At 48.3% G+C, this 23,893-nt stretch overlaps 1 protein-coding gene across 1 annotated transcript in view; it reads right to left on the bottom strand.

Moving 5' to 3' along the window:
- Positions 1-10,993, bottom strand: part of LOC119459482 (solute carrier family 13 member 4-like) — a 47,718-nt gene extending 36,725 nt beyond the window's left edge. Inside the window, exons 1-2 of the mRNA XM_037721238.2 lie at positions 10,853-10,993; positions 5,869-6,018 (exon numbers count right to left, since the gene is read on the bottom strand). Coding sequence (XP_037577166.2) covers positions 5,869-6,018; positions 10,853-10,993 — 291 coding nt within the window. The remainder of the gene's footprint in view (positions 1-5,868; positions 6,019-10,852) is intronic.
- Positions 10,994-23,893: the final 12,900 nt, after the last annotated feature.

The raw sequence follows: 23,893 nt of genomic DNA, 5'->3' as shown, positions 1-23,893 counted from the left end.
AGAAAGTATAAGAGTGGGGTTGAAGAGTAAGATGCAGAAGACAAAGATAATGTTCAATAGCCTGGCAAGGGCACAAAAAATCAGGATCGCAAGTCAGCCTCTAGAGTCTGTAAATGAGTACGTTTATCTCGGCCAATTACTCACAGGGGACCCTGACCATGAGTGAGATTTACAGAAGAATAAAATTGGGTTAGAGTAGATACGGCTGGCATTACCAAACCCTGACGAGCTTACCACTGTCGTTGAAAATAAAAGTGTACCATCACTGCATTCTACCGGTGCCTAACATATGGGGCAGAAACTTGGAGGCTAACAAAGAAGCTCGAGAACAAGTTAAGGACCGCACAAAGAGCGATGGAACGAAAAATGTTAGGCCTAACGTTAAGAGACAGGAAGAGAGTGGTGTGGATAAGAGAGCAAACGTGGATAGCCGACATTCTAATGGAGATTAAGAGAAAAATATGGAGCTGGGCAGGCCACGTAATGCTTAGGATGGGTAACCGTTGGACCATTAGTATCACAGAATGGATACCAAGAGAACGGAAGCGCAATCGAGGACGGCAGAAAACTAGGTGGGGTAGTGAGGTTAGGAAATTTGTAGGCCCAAGTTGGAATCAGCTAGCGCAAGACAGGGGTAATTGGAGATCGCAGAGAGAGAGGCCTTCTTCCCGCAGTGGACACAAATATATGCTGATGATGACTTTGTTGAAAAGGAAGAGCTTACAAAGTCACGAGGCCGTTTGAAGCCAGAAGGACGAAGGACACTCCCGTTGCAGCATAGCTATGGGTAGGCCACGCAGAGCTTGGGCTCCCGAGGAACGACCAAGACCACAAAGCGATTATCACTACCATTAATCTAAGGTAATAAAACATTTCATACAGCCATCAGGAAGTGCAGTGGTTTTGCAACACCTCCGCTGGACATCCACTGCGGCAGTGCCGGGATGGCGAGTCAATTTCTTGTAAAGCGCATATTTTTCTTTTTCTGAAAAATTCGTAGACAAAAATCAAATCAAACATGTTTATTTTGCACGAAGAATATAAAATTTGCCTGCGGGAGGCAAAGACTAAAGGCGAGAAAGCCTGACGAGGCCTTGGACCCCCGATTCCATAATCACCATAATATTTCCACACTGTCGCAATAACCTTGTCCCACCGCTTTATCTATTGCTAAAGACCTCGTACTCGGGCAATGTACTGCCAATGGAGCCAAACGTAGCATCGTCGTCAGCTAAAGGTTACTTTACACAGCCCCCAAAGATTACCTGGCTGCCTGCCCGATTTTTTTTTTTTTTTTTTTTTGTCTAAAGGCTCTTTAATTTCTTCGCGAAGCGTGCTACACAAGTTAAATTGCAAAGCAACCCGTCAAAAGCGTGGGTCTTCTTACTTAAAAAAAAGGGAAAGAAAAGCTTTCGTTGTTGCTCTTCCATGCAGATGGCTGAAACCTATCCCGCGTTGACGTACGCGACGCTTCGTGGCCTCTGAGATTCGTCAACATACGGCAGCCGCGGAAGCTACACTTGCACTGGCACTATATACACTGGCAGTACAAAGCAAGATATATCGCCTGCATAGAGTTTCCTACAATAATTACTAGAGGGCACTCTGTGGCTGCAATCGTTCAGCCACCATGGAAATGACGGGAACGATGATTTTGTCTGATCGTCGTGCTTGTGGATACAGACGTTCTTGTGGCTTTGTTTAGTGCGCTTTATGTGCCTTCCATTCTCGTAAATTTTCAGAGATATTTATACCTTTCAAGTGCAGCAGACGCTGCCAACACGCACAATCGCTAATTGCAACGCTTGTGGAGGTGGCCATTGCGAAACGCGCCAAGCGTCTCAAGGCGCTGGCTTGCCCGGCTTATGTATGATAAATTCATACGGGCGTTCTCTGTAGCTTACCGATGCACGCGTCCATGGCGTAATGGTTTCAATATCGGGATTCTGTACTTAGAAGTCCTCTGTTCGAATCTTGCCGTCGAAAATTTTAAATAATGTTTATTTATTTGTTACGCAGTACTTTGGTTGAAAAGGACGAGTTTACAAACTCCAGAAGCTGTTTGAAGCCAGAAGTACCAGGTAGGCAGGCAAAATCGTTCGGTTACCATGGAAACCATGGGTTTGTCTGAGCTTCGAGCTAGTGACTTCAGACATTCTTGCGGCGTTCTTTTATTCATCTTTATCTTTCAAAATTTGTAAGCAGCCATATAGTTTTATAAACACTGCAAGGTGTAATGAGTCCCTGCGAACACGCACAATGATTGCGAATGGTCTCAATTATAGCCCACTATTTTACTCAAATTGATCAATTTAAGGTCACAAAGCCGTTTGAAGTCGGAAAGACGAAGTTTAGGGAAATGAGTGCACTACATACCCATCATTCCAATCCTGATTTAACCGCCCTGCTTGCAGCTGCCCTAGACACTCGCGTCACAATTCCCCCTGGTAATTTTTGTAGGAAACTATGCTGCGAGCCACTTGAACGCAGATAGTGTCAAATCATGTGCTAAAGCATATTTACATACATGCACAAAAAGAAAACAGACAGGAAGTGTTGAAAAATTGGACAGAAGTGGGTTAAAAGAAAAAAAAAAACGGGCAAGTTTACCTCTCGGTCGCGCAAAGCTTAGGCACAGCGAAACTTACTGGCTGCTACTGCTAGGTCTTAACTTGGTTGCTGCTAGGTCTTAACTTGGTCTAACTTAACTACGCATGTAGGAAGGTATTCTCGAGCGATCGTTTTCGGAGGTACCTTCCCTTTCGCGACATTTCGCGTGACTAGCGCAGGACGCGTCGGCGCCTACGAGCGACAGCGCTCCCGGCATGCCACAAACGCAGGCAGGCTAACCAAGGTTGGTACAGTGCCAAGAGTGCTGTCGCTTGCCGACGCCGAACGCGTTGGCGACATTTCGCGTGACTAGCGCTGTACACGTCGGGCGCTTACGAGCGACAGCGTTCCTGGCATGCCACAAACGCAGGCAGGCTAACCAAGGTTGGCACAGTGCCAAGAACGCTGCTGCTTGCCGACGCCGAACGCGTTGGAGGTTAGCCGCTCGATATCAATCGGCCAGCTTCGCTGTGTCTTGAGCTTTGCGCGGCCTAGTGCCAGCTTTCGCCTTTCCTTTTTTTTTTTTTTTTTTTTTTTTTCTGGCTCAGCGCGCCGCGGAGAGAAGAGAGACGGGGGTCGGTAAGACAGGGAGCTGGCGAGCTCCTCCTCCGGGTTGCCATGGATACGGCGCGGCAGTTTCCCCCTTGGCACGCACCACAAATTACGGCTGGCTTAAACAGCCTCGCTGTTGAAAGCCGGCAGATCCCATGCTTTGTGGGAACCGATGTTATGCGAAGCAGTGTGCGGGGAGCCTACCAAGTTAACGAAACGACCATAAGATCACCACGCCGTGGGTGGCTGTTTCATGACCTACATGACAACCATGTCATGACATTCATGTCATGACCTATCATTTATGTTCGTCATACACTCTTGTCATACTATGCCAATTTTGGTACATACCGAGTTAACGAAACGACCATGAGAGCGCCAAGACGTAGGCGGCTAGATAGATAGATAGATAGATAGATAGATAGATAGATAGATAGATAGATAGATAGATAGATAGATAGATAGATAGATAGATAGATAGATAGATAGATAGATAGATAGATAGATAGATAGATACTCTCAATGTGGCAAATGTTCGCGAAGAAATGATTCGCATTTAACACTAAATGTCGAAAAAAAAAATGCGCAGTAACCATCCACGATGATATTCAATGTAAGCAATAGCCCGAACGAACGAACATGTTCCTTGGCCGACCACTTCACTAGCGCATGTAAACCATCAGGCACATCAAAGTTGTCTCGCAACTGCACGTGCGTATCAAAGAACTATAAAGTTGGCGTTCGGCGAAGAACGCGTCCCTCAACTTGGCTGCGCGAGATCCCGCGCAATTTGCATAGGCGCCTTCCCTCATGTGCGACCATCGACCACCGACCCACCCCTAAAACGGGCGAAAGGGGGCAAATTCATGATGCAGAAAGGCATGTCATGATACATGAGGCAAAGAGGCAAAGGAAGCTATTCCATTTAAAACAATCACCGTATGTTGCCGAACTGTCATGCAATGTCTCGTGCTATATGCCTTCAGAAGAACATGTACTTTGAGCGTAGTGATTATCTGTATACTGTAGAGGACACCTCTTGCGACTAAAGAGAACAACAGAGAGGCCTGTGACCATTCACGTCTTCTTTCCCTTGTGTTCGCCTGGCTAACGGAACATTTCCCTCAGCATTGCACACAGCGATTGGTTATTATAACTATTCCTTTTTTTGGGTTGGTAAATGTGGCTGCTGAGGTCGGGTGACGCATATGAGAAAGGTACGCACCACAGCGTTGTTTCACAGCTATAGCTTGTCCGGGCTGTTTACACTCACAATGTGCGATAATTACAGCCGGGATTGCTCATAACACAGAAACATACATTTTAATATGTCTCGAAAAAAATTAATTAGATGAGCAATTATGCGATTTAGACAACCAGACATTTAACAGAAACAGCCTGTCGATTGTCCCCAATGTACGTAGGACGACCTGAAGCCAAATATTTGAAGCGTTCCAGTTTCGAGACACGCTAAAGGTTGACGCCGCTAATTTCTACGTCTTAAATGAATCCCCGCCAATTGCATTAAGATAACCGCAAAATGAACTGCCGAACTGAGTTTCGCGCTGACGAAGGTACCCCATCCACCCATAATAACGCTCGGTCCATGCTCATCCCATTATCAAAAATAGACGCATCTTAGGAACTTAGCCGAATTGCTAGCGACATCCCGCTGGCTCTTCGGAAAACGCCGGAGTATTTCAACCGTCACTTCTTTGTGACTGATCCGTCGATGCAGTTGCGATTACCGCAAGCCCTATAGCGGTGCGACACACATGCTGTTGTGCCGCCTACAACTTGAGGTAGTCTTCGCAAATTCGTGCTTCTTCCTCAGTGGAATGACTGACTCCCCTATATATGCGACTACTGGAACTTTGACATATACCATCCAGCGAGACCTCCATTGCTTCTGCACCTGCTTCGACGTGCAACGTCAGTCTCTTAGGAGTGCGCTCGGCTAACTAAATGGTCGACCCTTTAGAAAGAAAAAAAGATCTTGAATGCATGGGTTAACTCATCAACCCAGAAAGCTACCTGCGGGCGCTGTAATGACTTTTATAAATTTAACGGACTGGTTGGTTGGTCTCGTTTACCGACCTGGTTTCTCTTGTTTTCTCATTCTCTTTATCTCGCCGAACTATATAATTCAGTCTATTTTGCTAGAATAACTCTTTCAAAATCCTATGTGCATTTGTTCGACAGAGGAAGTTTTCTTATTAGCGGAGAAAATGAAGCCCGAATTTCCTCTACTGAATTTCCCAGCCCATAGCGCACCATCGAAAGACGTCATAGTGAAATCACGATCGTCACGGTATTTTTGCATATATCGGTATCGTTTTTTTTTTCTCTTTTTTTGTGTGTGTAGGGAAAGCGCGCGAAAGTTACTACGCTGATTTCCTGCTTATGATGAAATGATGCACATCTCTTTATCTTCATTAGTAAGCAATTAACTGGCTCCGAATGTATGCCGATAAAACTTGTGACATCACGAAGAGATCGTTCAGGAACTTTATGGTGGCGGCGCCACCCGTCTCTCGGTTCGTGTCTTCTATGTATCTTACCGCACCTGTGGTAATGGTGACGCCGACTAACTTTACAACAGTGTATGATACTATAAGCTACATGATTTGAATATCGCCATGTCTGTGGATGGCCGGTCAACCACTTCGATGGCTACGAGCGGCCCATGGTCACGTGAACCCTCACCTCCATGAACATGTCGGCGAGGTCCGAGACGGAGGTGACGCCAGCCAGGGGAAGGACGAAGAAGGGGAGCAGCCAGGTGATTGGCACCGGCACCGTGCCCAAAAGAGTCCACGCGACCATCAGCAGACCCACCGACAGGCACCACACCATCTGCAGGAAACAGAACAAGAACCCCACTGGAGCCATTAGTCTCCAAGGGTATATGCGCGTGAGTCATCGAGTCATTATAGAGGTAGCGGCAAAAAAAAAAAAAATGCTGCACCAAGGAAAGGTAATTGTTGTTACGACGAGACAGTGTGTTGTGATACATATGAGACAGAAACTTTATGAGGTTAGCGAATAATTTTGAGAAGGACCGCGCAATGAGCGACGGAACGAAACATGTGTTAAAGGTTAGGTACAGGAAGGTCAGTAGCGTGGATTGGAGAGCAAATGGGGGTAGCCGATATTCTAGTTGAAATTAAGAGGGGGGGGGGGGGGGGGGGGAATGGTGGCGCATCCATCCTTAATTTTCAGATGATTGGCGACCTTAATGCAATTTCTAGCATTATTTATTATGATGGGTACGTAATTGATTATTATATTGACACGTTTACTTATTTATCCTTTCGCGGGGCTGCATTTCACCCACTAACACAGTAAAGTTATCGCTTAGGCGGCTTAGCGCAAGACGCGCCCTGCATGATTGGAACATACTCGAAGTGTTATCGATGGTTCTATCCGTTTTCTGTTGTCACCGAAGCTTGTGTAATGTGATTGTATGCGCGACGCGAATTGTGTAGTGCTTTCTGTAACACACGCGTGCACCAGCGATTACTCTATAATCTTCGATGACTCTTGCATAAAAGCCGACACGCTTCACCGGCATACCAGATTTTCAACGATCGCCGACTGTGTCCGCCGCTATCGTTGTGCTTTGAGTGTAGCCGCCTGTTTTTCTGGGCGCAGGTTCGCCCACTGAACAGTTAGTTTCGCCATTCACAGTTTTGCTACTGTGTTCTTGACCGTCACTACCACGTGACAATATGTTTTATACATTATGATGATTATTATCGATTATTATTGTGATGATTATAATGATGGAAGTGACGATGCAGAGACGAAGTTGTGATGTGTCAACTGCAGAGTCGTTATTAAAGAGCTTGACGAGGCACTTGGAGTGCCCGGCCTCCTCCATCGCGCTTCGCTTTGGACACGCTGCGCCATCTAGCAGTGCCACCACGAAGTCCGCAAGCGGACTCCGAGATGCGTGGCGCGCCGGTGCGTGAGAACGCTGAGAATTGTTTCCTCGCAGGCCACGCGCATTCGTGACGCAGCTGGCTAATGAGTCGAGCACCGGATAAATTTTAAATATATTTTTTAACTGTGGCATATACCCATTTTGTGGCGACTGAACAAGAATGGTCAGATCGATACCCAGCGGTGCAAGTTGTTGTCTATTCGGTCACACACGCAATGGCATATACCCCGTGTCCCAAGTTGGCGTGAAAAAGGTTAGATATACGGGCGTCATATCGCAAGGTGGGTGAAGTCCCCAAAGAATGCTCATCTCATTGAAATGGAGCTGGGCAGGCCATGCATGCGTAGGGTGGATAACCGGTATTCTGTCAGAATTACAGAATGGGTGTCAAGTGAAGGGAAGCGCATAGAGGACGGCAGAGAATTAGGTGGTGTGAGGAAATTGGGAAATTTGCATGCATGGCAGAGGCGATTGGAGATCGCTGGGAGAGACCAACGAGGTACATAAGGAGGATGATGATGATATGCGCGGGACTGACACCGGACACGTGCTCGCTGCTCTGAAAGTCCTTGGTATCATGGTATCTGTCATAAAACTGCGTGCGACAACACGCTTCTGCTAGGCCTCTTCTTCCGGTCAAGTGCATGCTCCACTCTCCCCCCTCGTGAAAAATGATTGTCTACGCCACTGAGTGCAGCAGTTTCCTATTCGTTTTCCCATTGTAGGACGCAGCCTCTGCACTTTCCTACTTTGTTTGCGAGGGTACACGCCGAGTTCTCGGCGAGTTCACGAACGGCCTGCACTTGCTGGATTGGAGGTGCAGTCAAAGTGCAGCGTCAGAGCTTCGAGCAGACGGTATCCGCCAGCTTTCGGCTTTATTTGCATCAACGGCACTCGGCGAGACGTTTTTGCTATGCCTAATGGCGACGTCTCGTTTCTAAGACACGAAAACGTGTTTACGAAGTCGAAAATGGGGGAAATTATTCAGGCGCTACGATAAGCATAAGGCGCACCTCTTTCATACTGCTTCTAGCGGTCACACACGCAATGCAATCTATGCAGTCAGGACTCATTCCACAGAAGGATCGTCTTGGGCAAAATTTATCAGTTTTTGTGTGTCGAAAATTCAGAGCCCTTCTCCTGTCAAGAAAAGAGGGGTAGCGAAGCTCGTCGTGTGTGTACCTGACCTACTATTTTCCCGTAGTTACGAGGCGTGCACCACCGTTGTCGGGTTCCTGAAGGGTAAGATGACGCTGTCGCAGGCGTTTTGCTTCGTTTACCCTAAACTCGACTGTTCTTTGACGTGTGGTCTCAACATCGTGCTCCCGCCACTCGGGGTCCGCGGCTCTTCACTGACGTCTCGTCTGGGCTTCAGAAGCCCCCAAGCTAGAATCGGCAAGTCGACGGCGAGCCCTTTCCCGAGCGAGTTCGTGGCGCCGTTGCTTAAACGCGCAGCCTGCTCCTCGGCGGTACGCACCACGCGAGGCCTTCCCAACCAGTCGCCGAGACTGATCTGAGGCGAGGGAAGCCCGGCGGAGCGGGCACCAACTACCTTTCCTTCCCTTTCCCTCCCTGCGACACACCAAACGACCCTGATTGGTTGTGTGCGTCAAGTGATTCGGTGCCGGCGCAGCTTTCCCTCTACTCTTGGAGCAGCGGGGTTTTCTTTCTTTTCTTCTCTCTTTATTTTTTCCTTCCTTCTTTTCTTTCTTTCCTTCCTTGTTTCTTCCTTGTCCCTGGCTCATACCCGCATATCCCTGAGTCATACCCGCATATCCAATGCGGGTATGCGCCCCACGTGATTTCTTTCTTTCTTCCTTTCTTTCTTTCTTTCCTTCCTTCTTTCATTCTTTCTTGTCCCTGGCTCATACCGGCATATCCAATGTGGGTATGTGCAACACGTGATTATTATCGTTAATCGTGACGTAACTGACGAGCAAGTGATGTTATTGATGTCATGACCTCTCAGTCATGCTATTCATACATTCGTACCCTTCAATGGCAATTTTGGTATATACGAAGTGAACGAGACGCGAGTTATCGATAGGTTTTCGATAGGGTTTTAGCGTGACACCACCAACCACCATTGCCGACACTTGCTAGGCAATACAAGCTTCGCTTAAAAAAAGTATTTTTAACGACACAGAGGAAAGGAAACGGGTACTGTTTTCTGCTGTGCTAATGGGATCACGGGTTTTTTTCTCAGGTATCCGCAATCACCCGCAGACCAGCAAGCAGACCTGTCCGCGTCCAAACAGAACACGTCGGCTGCGGCCGCAACCTTGTTTGTGTACGCAGCGCACTTATAAGCAAAATAACTATCGAACTACGGGGAGTGGATCAAGGCAGAAAACATCCAGATGACGAGACGGTGACGAGAGAAAACGCTGCGGTCATAACGGTGCCAACGATCCGCCAAACGTGCCGATCGAGCAGACGACAAGGCTTGCACTTTTCATATAGGAAATATACGTGCAGCGCGCTAGTGTTGGCACTCCACTTGAACTTTCTGAACTTACGCTGCACTCTCACGGAACCATCTGAACTACTACTGTAAGTGCAGCCAAATCGAAAGACCATACGTAAAGTTATATCTATATACGCGTCAGCATAGCTGTGACGTACCCAGAAACCATGGAGGAAGAAAGTACAAATACATTCTGGGGTTTTAGGTAGCAAAACCACTATTTCGTTAAGAGGCGCTCCGGATTGATTGTGACTACCTGCGGATCTTTGACGTGCCCTAAATGCACGGGACACAGCGGTCCTTGCATTTGGCCCCCAGCAAAATGCAGCAGCCGCGGCCGGGATTTTATCTCCTGACCCCTTGCTCAGCAACGCGGCGACATAGCCGCTAAGCCACCACGACGCGTTACCTTGGAGGAAGGAAATAAACCAGGAGAGAGCATTACGTCACGCTGCCAGCCTTGACAGGCCAACTCTCCATGAAGCCATTTTCGTCACTTTTTTTCCCTCGTAGTGTATAGGCGCAACACATGACTTCTGAGACAGCGTATTGGCTGAGAAAGTTTGGTTTCCGGTAGTTTTTATCCGATGCAGCACTTGTTTAGGTGCACTTTCGTATCTCTGCTTGTAGAGCCAGAGCACTAAAACCTGCCACGCACTCTGACGTGATGATCACGTGTTGGGCCGATGCGTGCTGGCTCTCTCCTAACTTTTCCTATCTCCATGCCAGCAACAGCATAATAGCCAGCGGCGAATTCTTGGGGCGGTGTGATCGACCATAAGACGCTATAGAAAGTTTCCTTCGCTGCACGACTGTTTCTCTTCAAGAACGGAATAACACTACAATATCTTCTAATGATCATTATGTCCCGGCGATCACATGTTTGCGCTCTCATACGAGTGGAACGCAGTCTTGTCACACAGATAAACGTTTTGCTTGCATCCGTTACATACCTTTACGAGGAGTTACCACCAGAGCTGCATGGTGGTGTTCCACGGCAGTTCGCATCTATGTATACTTCCCAGCATACGTCTGGGCTAATACGTCAACGGTGCGTTAGACTATTTTTGGACGAGATAGGCCAAGGGGAATGTCTCCCGTAGGCTAGTATGTACTCAGGGGACGCGGCAGGGATATCAAAGGAAGGAATAGAAGTGTCATGTGCTTCTGCCGCGAAAACTCTCCATTGGAAGCAAAGGTAAACAGGGCGCGCTCAAGCCTGCCAAACCCTATAGGGATCGTTGGCAGCACTGCAGTCACGTGGTCGGGGTACTCACGTTGCTGTTGGCGACTGCCGCCGGCGTCAGGAGCAGGGGCGCCACGTAGCCCAGCACCAGCCTGACGCTGCACTTCTTACGACACCACTGCTTCCAGTCGCCCTTCTTCCAGTCGCCCCGCTTCTTCTTAGCAGGAGGCATGGCCCCTAGCTGTGCACGGCGGAATTAGACTGATCGGTCACGTGACTCACCAAACAACTACAAGTAAACGTAGATAATGAACACAGCTCGCGACACGTCCCCTTTAGTATATAGCACAACTGCCTGACACACAGGTGCGGACAAAAGTGATCGGAATACGGGAGCCGTGGCCGAATTTCACCGCAGTTCCCTCAAGCAGCTTGAGGGTTTAGCTATATATAAATCGGATCAGGCATGCAATCATTGCAGCGCTCCTAGTTCACCACTCGCTATGTTTCTTTATCAGAGGGTGTGAGCGTCGTTCACCGCTTATGCGGCTCAACACTCGTGAGCGTGATGGGTGGCATGACCTTTTTGTGTATATATATATATAGTTTACACGCGCTAGACACACTAGGCACGCCCCTATGACACAGGCGAGTGCAGCAATGCCAGCAGCGACATCGCGTTAGTGAGTGCTGCGAGCTGCGAACAGCCGTCCGATCCACGAGCAAAGAAACATATTGGGAGGCGTGAACTGACTATGAGCGCTATGCAGCGTGCGTGCGTGCGTGGTCCAATTTATATCTCCCCGAGTCTCTAGCAGCCTGGGTTGTGTTAGGCCACGGCTCCAGTGTACATATTACTTTCGTTCACACAGCTAAGGCGTTGCGCTGCTGAGCACGAGGTCGCGGGATCGAATCCCGGCCCCGGCGGCCGCATTTCGGTGGAGGCGAAATGCAAAAACGCCCGTGTGCTTGCGTTGTAGTGCACGTTAAAGAACCCCAGGTGGTCAAAATTAATCCGGAGCCCTCCACTACGGCGTGGCTCATAATCGTAACTGGTTTAGGCGCATAAAACCCCCCGGGAGACAAAAGGTACGGTATTTGCGAAATATTTCAGCCCGTGTGTAACGATGGAGCCACGGTGGCATCGGTGTCAGCTAAAGGCGATTTTACACAACCCCCAAAGATTCCCTGGATGTTTGCAGAATTGTTGTCTAAATGCTGCTTGAATTTTCTTGCGAAGCATGCTGCTTGCATTCCAGACACTGTCAAAGCCAACATTGCAAATCCACTCGTCAGTCTGAGTGTCCTCACAGTGGGCCTTTTTTGTTACGAAAGAAAGCCTTAGGTGTCTATGTTGGCTGTAAGGACCTTGGCGAACGCGCCGTGAAAAATGGCCGACGCCGCAAAAGTATAAAAGCTGTCGTCACATTTCTCGGGAAGGTTCCTGAAATAAAGTAAATCTGGTCTTCAAAAAAAAAAAAAAAAGAAAACAGGGGGTGAATGATGATGAGTGGGCACATGGCTGAAACCTGCCGCACTAAATCGAACGATGCTTCCACCAATGACACGCGCCATTGCGTCATTCCTATTTTATAACGCGCCCTAATAATTGCATTGTTAAGGCAGCACAAAAGCGTTTCGTACTCTCTAGGCCGCCTCCCAGATTTTTAGGAGGCGTTGAATGGGGAGAGGCCAACGTCTTACGCAGCCGTATACACGGGAACTGTCACCGCGTTTGCCGAGCTCACATGTGCGGAGAGTATAACCCCCGTACATAAACGCTCCTTGACTTGAACTTGATGCCACCGCCTTCAACGCGTTTCGAACGCGCTGCCCATTAGGACGTTTATGAATACGGGTTAAGGCGGAGAGGCCACAGCGTCACCCAGCTTTTACACGGGCCGTACGCGCTAACAAACGCGTTAGAAACGCGCAGTTTTCGAAGTTGGATATTTATTGTCCTGGTGCGTGTGTCCATTCGCTTCGTGGCGTATGGTTAGCGCCGCGCGTTCGGAAAAGGGTCCCTGGTTCCATTCCGCGCTGCGGAACAACTTTCGGAAAAATTTTTTTTTCATAAAAAAAATATAGAGTCGAAGGACGCCCTAGTCGCGCGATAAGCAATCGGTAGTGTTTAGTCGGCTCGTTTTGGTTGCGTGTGCTGCGGAGGTTTCGGAATACGCGCACATGTTAGGCGTGACAAACGGACGCCGAGGTTAGTGAAGGTTCAAGCGTGAGACGTTGTCGAGTCTGTGTTAGGTCAGTCAGGTAACGCAGCGAACCACCACACGTACGCCGCTCGCCGCTCAAGCAGCAGACATGCGCCAAGGCTGTAGCGAACGATGAGTGCGATTTTGTGCGCGACACATTCGCATCCAGACCAAAATTTGCCAAATTTTTAGGGGCGAAGCTCCTTAGGGTGTGGGTCTGTCCCTCTCTGTAGTATGTAGTAGTAGTAGGTAGCCACGTCTACTTTTATGAAGAAAAAAAATTCCGAAAGTTGTGTCCGTAGCGCTGAATCGAACCAGGGACCCCTCGCTTCCGAACGCGCGGCGCTAACCACTACGCCACGAAGCGCACATGGACACACGCATCACGATGACAATAAATACCCAACATTAACGAAAGACTGCGCGTTTCTAACGCGTTTGTGCTAGCGCGTTACGGCCCGTGTAAGAAGCTGGTGTAAGACGCTGTGGCCTCTCCGCCTTACCCCCGTATTCATAAACGCTCCTCGACTTGAACTTGACTTGCCACCGCCTTGGGCAGCGCGTTCGAAACGCGTTGAAGGCGGTGGCAAGTCAAGTTCAAGTCGAGGAGCGTTTATGAATACGGGGGTTATACTCTCTCAGCAGTCATGTGATGGCGTCGGCAAACGCGGTGCACGTTCCGGCATGTGTAAACGGCTGCGTAAGACGCTGTGGCCTCTCCCCCTTACTAGAGAGTACTGCACGTTTCTAACGCGTTTGTGCTAGCGTCCCCTTAAGCGGGAGAGGGTGCAATTATAATGAAGGGCGCTGTTATAAAATAGGAATGACGTCACATATGGCGCGTGTCATTGGTGGAAGTCAATCGTTCGATTTAGTGCGGCGAGACTGGGCGAATTACACGGAAGATTCACGGTTTACCGATGATTCCCTCCGGAGCTTCGCCCACTCATCATCATTCACCCCGTGGATATGCGGTGTTTTTTTTTTTTTGCAAGACCACTGATTTACTTTATTTACAGGAACCTTCCCGAGAAATGTGACGTGAATCAGAGCATCTTTAGACGTGTATTTACTCTTTGCGGCGTCGGCCATTATTCGTCACGGCGCTGTTTCGCCAAGGTCACCGTCAAGGGTACAGCCAACATAGACACCTAAGGCTTTCTTTCGCCTTACTAACAATAACAGAGGCCGTATGGCAGCACTGTGAGGACACTCAGAGCTGAGACGGTGGCGAATTCGTCAACATGTTGGCTTTGACAGTGTCTGGAATAGCAAGCACATAGGCATCAAGCGCCCACTCCAAAATGGTCGAGTCCATTCATCATCGTCAGCATGTGAGGAGCTGGGAGCTCAGGGGAGAAACAATGCAAAGTACGAGGATTGGCATTCTGGTGGCACAGCGAATGCGACGCCTTTGGAAGAATAATGATCTAGGAGCGATTATTGCCCGGGCAACTCGCCCGATCGTTATAGGATGGAACGCATCCGAATGGAAACAGTCATTATCTCGGCGGCTATTATTTCTGCAGCTATACATGCATTTCACGATACCGTCGAGCCAAATCGAGCGACACAAGACTCCTTACATTTACACAGGCTTGTACCAATGTGCACTCAGGCTATATGTATATATATATATATATATATATATATATATATATATATATATATATATATATATACCTTTGATGCACTGTAACAATATATACATGGCAACTATGGCTCTGCGTTACACGTACGGGCTCGAAACATTTCGCAAATGACGCTCGATACCTTTTGTTTCTCCCGAAGCGCTGGAAATACATATACCGATAGCATCATTCGTTACCAATCCGACCTACGAGTACTGGATGGAGGGCCTATGTTATTCCAGTGGATGTCGGCCCTAAGTGGCCCAATATTGGCCTTGGTTCTAGTACTATGTGGCAAGCGAAGCTGTGCTCCTCGGAACCGTTTCACAAAATATGCTAAGCGCGCCTGCACTGCGATGCATGACGCGGGCGAGATTAATAATCAACGTAGATTCATATCACCAGGGGCTTTTTATGTATACTGTGTCCATGCTTGGTCATGTCCCATTGAACGTACCTACACAGTCCTGGGACCTACTTAGCACTGCACAGTTCTTTTCCCGTCTATAGCCAAAACTATTTGTCGTATTCATTTTATTATGCTTATTTCGTTTAAGATTGTCTGGCCTCTTCCGCCTGTGTATCGCGTTGTTCTCTGTTTTCAAGAATCCTCTTACATCCGATCGCTGTACCAATGCAGCGGCTACGCATTGAGAAAGTATTTTTCTTTTCTTAGTTTTTTTTTTGTTTGTTTTTGTAATTCTTCAGAGCAGTGTTTTATTTGCGATATTTGTCGCACACTTTTGGCCAGAATACGCGAGTTTCGAATTTGCTGGTTGCTAAGCATGCTGCTCGGTATTTTCATTGAGCCCCTTGTAAGCCACCCCGGCTGACTTCGCTCTTTTCCCGGATGACCTCGTTTTGTTCTCGGCTCATCTTTTTCATACGTGTCATCAGCCTGGGTACCACGCATTGCGTCGTGGTTGCTTAGGTGAAGCTGCCATGGACAGACCAGGGCCCGTGCAACGCCCAACGAAAGCCCAGTGAGCACTTTCTCTTCAATGTGCCGGCTTAAACACCGGTTGACGCCATCCTCGACTCCGTCGAAGAAGTCGTAGGTGCCAGAGGATTGCAGTATCTGCAACATCACGGCGGCAGCAAGTTCTTGGCAGCTGTCCGCTCCGCGGCTCAGGCAGCCAAGATGGCGGCGAAAGGCTCTCTGCTACTCGCCAACAAGGTCATACCGCTGGAACGCATGGGCAGCTCCAGTGGGTTATGTGACGGTGTATCGTCTTCCACCCTGCGTCAGTGACGACGTCCTGACTGCTGCACTTGCACCGTATGGGAAGTGCCGAGGCATTTGCGATGTTGTTTTCAAGGACAGGACGGACATCAGCATGGGCAGCTGACTGGTCAAGCTCGAGATGGCAAAACCTCCACCGAATTTCATCATGGTGACTGGCTTTCGGATAATGCTGGAATACAAAGGAATGAAGAGAGTGTGCTCCAAGTGCGGCGCAGAAGGTCATTTCGGGGCCTCCTGCACGTCATCTCGACGCGCCCGATGTGCCATTTTCGGCCATGCCACTGTAACGTGCAATGCGCCATGCAGACGTTGCAATGGCGAGCACTGTTGACTGTGTGCAACCACGTTCGTATGCTGCTGCAGTAGCACTAGCAACACCCGCCCAACCAGCTACGGAGGACAACGCACCTGAAGGAACAGCTCAGACGCAAATCACCGATCAACCAAGAGAGGAGGAAAAAAACTATTTTAGGCCAGCACTAAGGCCCAGTAAAGAAGAGCGCTTGCTCCACTAAGGCCCGCTGATGATCCGCCCCGAGTCCGAGTGAAGCCAAGCACTCCAGGAAGGAGGGGGAGGGTAGGGGAAATAAGGAGAGGTAATGGCAGTGTTACATGAGTACAGGATGTGTTCTGTATTTGCCCTTATCTCCGGACAGTTGTGGCAGTGGGCTGTGCTACGCCATCCGAAGTTGCAGAGCATGAGTGGGGGTGATCAGAATGTTAGTCTGAACTTTGCGAAGATGTGCTTATTCCGTGTTTAGTGAAGGGTGAGGGTGGGGTAAAATAGTGCGGTTTTCCCTGATGTTCTTGTAGTGTTCAGCTATTTATTTTTTGTACGGTGGCGGCGTCTTCCACTGTTGTTGGGTTTGGCCAGGGAATCGAGGGCGCCCGGAGGTTAATTTCGCGTGCACGTTGATGTACCAACTCATTTCCCTCGATCCCAGTATGACCAGGTACCCAACGCAAGGTGATTGTAATAGAATCCTGTAACCGCATCCCGAACCAGGAGAAGAAGAAAGTGCACCAGAGGTGCCGACGCCAGCGTCCGCCGGTGCGAGCGACGCAGCCTGTTCTTCCTGTACTGACGAGGAGAGCAACGAGACGCTACCTGCCACAATGTCGTCGTCTGCCGCGGAAGAAGACGAGGAGCCGCCCCGCTTACGCGATCAAAGCGAGAACGGCTTCTTACATGTGCTACGACACTGAACAGTGGCGAGGACGCAGATGGACGCCATCTCGGCATCTCCGAAGTATCGGCCGGTCCGTCGAGTATCACGCCCGTTGTCAAGACGACGACAGCGCTTGCGAGTGCTACCAGTGCAGCGGTGAAGGAGAGACGCACACGCTCACAAACGGCGTCTGAAGACGCCAAGAGAATTCTGTCTTCTACGTCACCAGAACCAACGGCGACACCCTCCAAGAAATGCAAGAAAATGCTACGAGACACCACTACCTTGGACGTTGTCGCCGATTCGGAGACGTACTAACGATGGCGCCTTACACCGCGTCTGCTGCCCGTAAGGGCTGCTTTTCCTCGATCTACTCCTCCCCCCCACCACGAAGCTCACGCGCAGCGTTTAGGAACGATGCTTGGCGCTGACATCGCGTTCCCGTTGTGTGCGCTGGAAGTCATGAAGTTGTTAATACCACTCTGCGATTCCGGAGCCACAATTTTGTAACTAGGTCCACTCGGGGCTTATAGTATACTCGTAAGTATCGGATTAGTAGGGTGTTTTTCAAGCTACTCCTTGTGGTAGGTACCACCGAGGAGCGTTGGAAAGTGATGTCTTCTACAGCCGAGGAGCGTCGCTGTTCTCCGCTCGGTGGCAGAGTACCCGGGTGCTATTCATGGGCGCTGAAAATAGCACCATATTTCAAAATTTGCCACCTTTTCAGCTCTGATTGGCTCAGAAGTCTGTTACGGCCTCTCTGATTGGTTCTAAACGCAAACATGGCGGAATTTTACAGTGTCCTTTGAATAGCACCCGTTGTGTAAGGTTCACAGGAACACTACTCGGTGATGGAGTCGAGGAAAGCTGTAACTTCGACAGAATATACGAGTGGTAATGTTGGCGATCCGTACTGAGAAGCTGAGCGCTAACAAAACGGCCAGGATGCTGTTCGTCTTGTCTCGTCGTTTTGTTTGCGCTGTTCTATTCTGTCAGTAGAACAAAAGCCTCGAGTATAGAGAATCGTTTCTGAATACCGGGGTAAATACTTCGTCAGCGTAGCAAAAAAAAAATTAAAAAAGTACGCTACGCGTAGCGATCACGGCAGATATATGTCGGAGAGTGCTCCAAGATGGCGATTTTTTTACTTACGTCTGCGCGAAACTCTTTCCGTTGCTCCAAGCTGCCGACTTCACTGCCGCGATCCTAGGATCCCCCCAGAGCGCCGCACACGTTTGTCAGTGGGGAGCACTAGCAGACTTGAGCAAGCAAGCGTATATTTGCTGTGCCGCGAAGCCGTTCTGCCAGAAATCGCTTGGCGGGGTGCGACGCTTCTTCTTCAACACTCTCGCTCGAGCTGCCACGAGCGGCGTTGGTTCCTCTTCTTTCCCGCGCAAGATGGTGCACGGCGAGGCTTTCGATGATGATGATGATGATAAAAAGGTTTATTGACGACGAAATAAAGAAGAAAAATTCAGCGGCGATTAAGCGGTGTATGCGAGAGAACTGCGTTAGCATTACGGCCCAGATCGATGATGTAATTAAACAACGTTCACCTCAGTGCAAAGTGTGGTGTTGTGCTGGAGCACATTCGACACACGCCCTGTCTCGTCGAGGAACGAAGTGAAACGAAAACACCCGTCAGTTACACTCCTCCATGCGTACACCTGGCGCACGGCCATTCCTCCTGATGATGATCATGATGATGCTAATGATGATGATGATCCTCTTTCGTGATAGATAGAGGAAAATATACCTCTATCACGTGACCACCGTCCCACACTTCACATGCACACTTTCTTCCACTTTTACACTCCTAATGCCAACGCATCATAGATATCTAGGTCCCAGGCACATGTTGGAATCTGTATGTGAACTTTAAAGCTGAACAGGAAGCTTCAGCTAGGCGGCTCCTATCTAAATACATGGGAAATGAGAAATATTTTTTTTCTTTCTGTAACATCTGCACCAAATTTGATGAGGCTTGTTGTTAAAGAAAAAGGTTAGAATCCAATGACTGTTGGTTGGAATTTTTGTTATTTAGGTCGTCATTTTTGAAAATACAAATTGACAAAAATCGCAGATTTTCAGGAGGCGAAGCTATCATGCAAGTTTACAACTCTGTAACTCCGCAATGAAAAATAATATCACAATTCCGTTACTTGCAACTAATAGATCATCTAAAGAGGACAAAACGAATACATTTTACGTGACTCTAAATAAACCACTAATATGTGAGTAGAACTTTCGCAAAACCCTTGTAAACGATGTAACAAATTCAAGTAAGATATGAATTGACATATAAAATTAGTCCATTTTGGATGCTCTGACGGATTCAGTTTACAGAACTGCGATATCTGTTTTCAGGTGCAGAGCTACAAATTTGTAAACTTCGTGCTTCTGTGTTTTTCAAACCTACGAATTTTTGAAAATTCTTTAAATAGAAATTCCGCCTCCAGCAGTAGCTAGAATTTAACTTTCTCTCTCAAATGCAACAGCTTTAATTAAAATAGGCCCAGAGATTATCTCAGAAAATTGTTTCTGCGTTTTACATGCATTTGTATAGTCGGCATCGGAATTGGGAGCCAGCTAAAGCTTCCTATTATGTAAAGCGCTTGATTAAATGCTTTACAACTAGCCGCGATGCGTACCGTTTTGTTTTGTTTCTTTCTACGCAACGTGAAATATCGCGCAACGTTCATGTTTATCAGCCACAAAGGTCACATCATTAGTTCTCATGCAATTTGTTATGTTTATGCAATGCACCGCTCACAACCTACAGGCCAAACTGCACACACCAAATTATGAGGATGCACATTGTCAGATGTCTACGCAGCGATTTGACGAGGACGAGGACGATGTACGATGCCCGTGGGAATTGACTTTCATTTATTTTTCTTTATTATTACTTATTTATTTATTAACTAATTTATTTCATTTTTCAATCATTTTACCACCTGGTTCGTGGCCTTGTCGCCACAGTTGATTTGTGCGATTAATTGAGGCTTCATCATCCTCATCATCATATCCAAATTGTTTACTAATATTGACTCTCAATTTGATTGTAACCTCTTCTAACATTCACCTTTCAGTTTGACTGCTCGCTCGCATAGTAGTCTATTTATTGCAAAATATCCTTTTTTATATGTTTCCTTTACTTTGCGTTTCTCTTTTTTAAATAAGAATTGCCTTTAGCTACCGCCTGCCGCTCGACTCTTGGTCTATCCGCCTTAGTGAGTGCGAGCCACGGCCCCCTAAAATAGAGATCAGTGGCCACGACAGAGGTTCATCATCATCATCATCATTAGCATCGTCACCATCGTCAGGAGGAATGGCCATGCGCCAGGCGTACGCATGAAGGAGTGCGACACATACTAAGGACACATATTTAAAGATACAAATTTAAGGACTTTGCACTACTTGTGTCGCAGTGGCAAATACCGATCCTGGGGGATTAGCCAAGAATTGACATGCGCCAAGTGGCACATACCGAATGAATAAGACAGGAAACATCAACTAAATTAAAGAATCCGTTGAATATAATGCGCTATTTCATTGTGTGTTTTTGAGATAGCTGTGAGTAGACATTATGTGTTCCTTTCTTCCATAGGATTATTTTTTTTTTGCGCAGAACAAATGTGCGCATACTGGCGCTAATTTGTCGGTCAGCATAAAAGGCACGCTATCATCATCATCAGCCTATATTTATGTCCACTGCAGGATGAAGGCCTCTCCCTGTGACCTCCAATTACTAGGGGTGTGCGAACAGTGAAATTTCATCTCGAATCGAATTCAAATCGAATAGTGCCGAATAGTGGCCAAAAATATCGAATATCGAATCGAATACAAAAGATTTTATTGAAAATTTACAGAAAGAACAAAGAAAGTATGTCTGCTCATGTCCTCGAGCACACAAAGCGGTGAGTGACTGTTACCGCAAGGCTACAAATTGTCACGCAGAAACACAAGCTGTGTTCCACATGACCTGGCTTCAGGCTCTCTCACCGCGATGTTACGGTGTTTCCTGCAGTTGAGAACATGCGTTCACTGGGCACCTCTGTAGCAGGGATGGGAAGGCATCGCAAAGCAATTTTGGAGATTCCTGAATAGAGTCAAGCTCCATGCTCTTTCCAATATTTCAAAGGATCATCCTTTCTTGGGATCAGCGGCTCATTGAAGTATTTTTCAACTTGTTGACTATAATGTGTGAGCTCATTGTGATGGTTCTGTTTTCACGCCAGCAGTTCGACCGTCTTTGGCCTTCTTTGCTTGCGGCATGATTTGTCGATGGCTTCGGATTTTGGAAGTGCTGCGATGGAGAGTTCATGCGAGCGTGTTGACCAGTAATGCCAGCAGCCTGTGACTGATCGAATGGATTTGTGCAGAAAATAGACCTCGGATCACATAGTGTTGCGAGCATCAGTTCATTTCGTTCTGCATAAAGAGGGAACCGTGACTCTTCAGCAAGTTCTTAGCAAAAAAAGCTGCTTCTTTTGCAATGTTGGTGTGGCTCTTAAGGACCTGAGCCCGAATTCACAAGAACTTCTTACGCTAGAATTTTTTGTAAGAAAGAATTTTAGCCAATCCGGACGCGAGACATATCATTAGCGAACGCGGCCAGCCAATGGCAAAGCGAACTTACGAAAGAAAAGCTTTGTGAATCTGGGGCGCTATAACGTAAAATGATTCCAAACTGTTTTGATTCCAATTTCTGCAATCAGCCTTCACGATTGGTAAAAACATTTTCGGGCCACTCCCAACTTCGCCTGTCTGTCACGCGACGTCACGAAAACCGCGATAGCTCCCCATCTGGTATAACGTGTACACATTGATTTTGCATGATTAAACCGCACAAAAGAAAAATATACATTCCTGATTCGACGCCTTTTCATCATTAGCCCTCTGCTATTGGTCCAATGCTTTCTGGCTACGCCCACTTCGCCTGTCTGTCACGCGACCTTACAAAACCACGAAAACTCACCACGTCAAAGTGACGTGTACGCGAAAAAAAAAAAAACGCATTAATATGCCGAACAAAAGTGAAAATTTTTCTGAATAGCCGCAGACTGCCCCGTTCCGAAAGGAATAGAAGATGGCTGCCCGCCGATCGCTCAGGCCCTCGCCACTCGCACCTGCCGCATGCATTTATTTGCGCATGATAAACCTTTTTGCGCGTGGCAGTAAAACGTTATCGAGCCCTTTCGGCATGCATTCGACATCGCTCCGTCAACTCTTCCTTGCTGAGGATCCGTTTTAGCGGCATTGTTATCCTTCCGTTGCACGTCGCCGCGATTTTCGACCAGCCACCGCAAGCTAAGTAAGGCGAAGCGGACCAATCGGAGAAGCCGGCACTACCCTCTTCATGCGGTTATCTATTTTCACTGTGCTGGCTCGGCCCCATCGAAACCCTCTCCACTATAGAGCGTGCTTCTCGCCTCCTGTCAGCCAATTAGATAAGAAAAACCGCTGAGTGTAGACAATGTTATTGGTTGTGAAAGCGAACAAAGGTGACCTCCTATACACGAGGAGACTGTTTGATTGACGCGGCGTAAGTAAGAAATAAAGGGGAAATGAAGCTGCAAGATCTGCACTAAGCTTGCAGCAACATTCCACTCACTTGGGGAAAGGCAGCTCACACGTGTTGCGCTAGCACCCCTGTCTTGCGCTAGCCGATTTCAACTTGCGCCTGCCGCTACAACTACATAACGCGCTGTTATTGCGCTGTAAAGTAAAGCTATTCCAAAAATTTTGTGGCCATCACTTCGCCTGCCTGTAACGCGACGACAAAAAACTGCGAAAACCAACCACGTCAAAGTGACGTACGTGTACGCACTAAAGATGAATTTAATGTGCCGAAAAAAACTGCTTTTTTTTTTTTTCGGAAAAGCCGGAGTCTGCCCCTTTCCGGAAGGAATAAATAGAGCACTGCACGGGCCGATTTTTGCGGCCCGGGCCCGGCCCGGGCCCGTTCTTACATTGGGCGGCCCGCCCGAGCCCGATCAAAACTTTTATGGCGAGACCCGAGCCCGGCCCGGGCCCGGAAATAATCTACGTTACCCGCCCGGCCCGGCCCGCCACCCCTTTACCTTAAGCCCGAGCCCGGCCCGAGCCCGACTCGAACCCGGCCCGAACCCGGCCCGAGACCAAAAAATACATGTTTTTCAGAGCTGGAAAGCCCGAGAATAACTCGCAGAAAGCCCGAGCCCGGCCCGGGCCCGCGTCAAAAACCCGAGCCCGGCCTGGGCCCGGGTAAAAAAGCACACGCCGTGCCCGAGCCCGGCCCGAGCCCGTGAAAAAACTCCTCTACCCGGCCCGGCCCGGCCCACGGGCCGGGCCGGGCCCGGGCTTTCGGGTAAGCCCGAGCCCGTGCAGTGCTCTAAGGAATATATACAAGACGGCTGCCCACCGATCGCTTTGGCACTGGCTACTCAGAGCTGCCGGCGAGAATGGATTTGCTTGAGTATGATGAAAAAAAAAAAAAAGAAGCGTGACAGTATTATGATGTCGAGCCCTTTCGCACGTATACGACATCGCTCTTCCAACTCTTTTTCGCTGAGGCCCCGTTATAGCGGCATGCACGTCACCGTGCAGCCACCGTAAACTAAGGGGAAGCGGACCAATCGCACACGCCGGCATCACTCTCCTCACCCGGTTATCTACTTCCACTGCGCTGGCTCTGTCCCACCGAAACCTTCTCCACTTCTGCGTGCTCCTTACCTCTCGTCAGCAGTCAGATAAGAAAAAAAAAAAAAAAAAAAAAAACCTGTCAAGGTAGGCGATGCTGTTCATTTTGAAAGCGAGCTAAAGTGATCTCCTGTAAACGAGGAGAGCGTTTGATTGGGCATTTCAAACAGCAGTTCGCCACCCGATGCTTGCCTC

Source organism: Dermacentor silvarum, chromosome 7 (genome assembly GCF_013339745.2).
Source record: "Dermacentor silvarum isolate Dsil-2018 chromosome 7, BIME_Dsil_1.4, whole genome shotgun sequence".
In the NCBI taxonomy this organism is placed as follows: Eukaryota; Metazoa; Arthropoda; class Arachnida; order Ixodida; family Ixodidae; genus Dermacentor; species Dermacentor silvarum.
The sequence above is the reverse complement of the archived record's forward strand: the minus strand, read 5'-3'. Positions and strand labels throughout refer to the sequence as shown.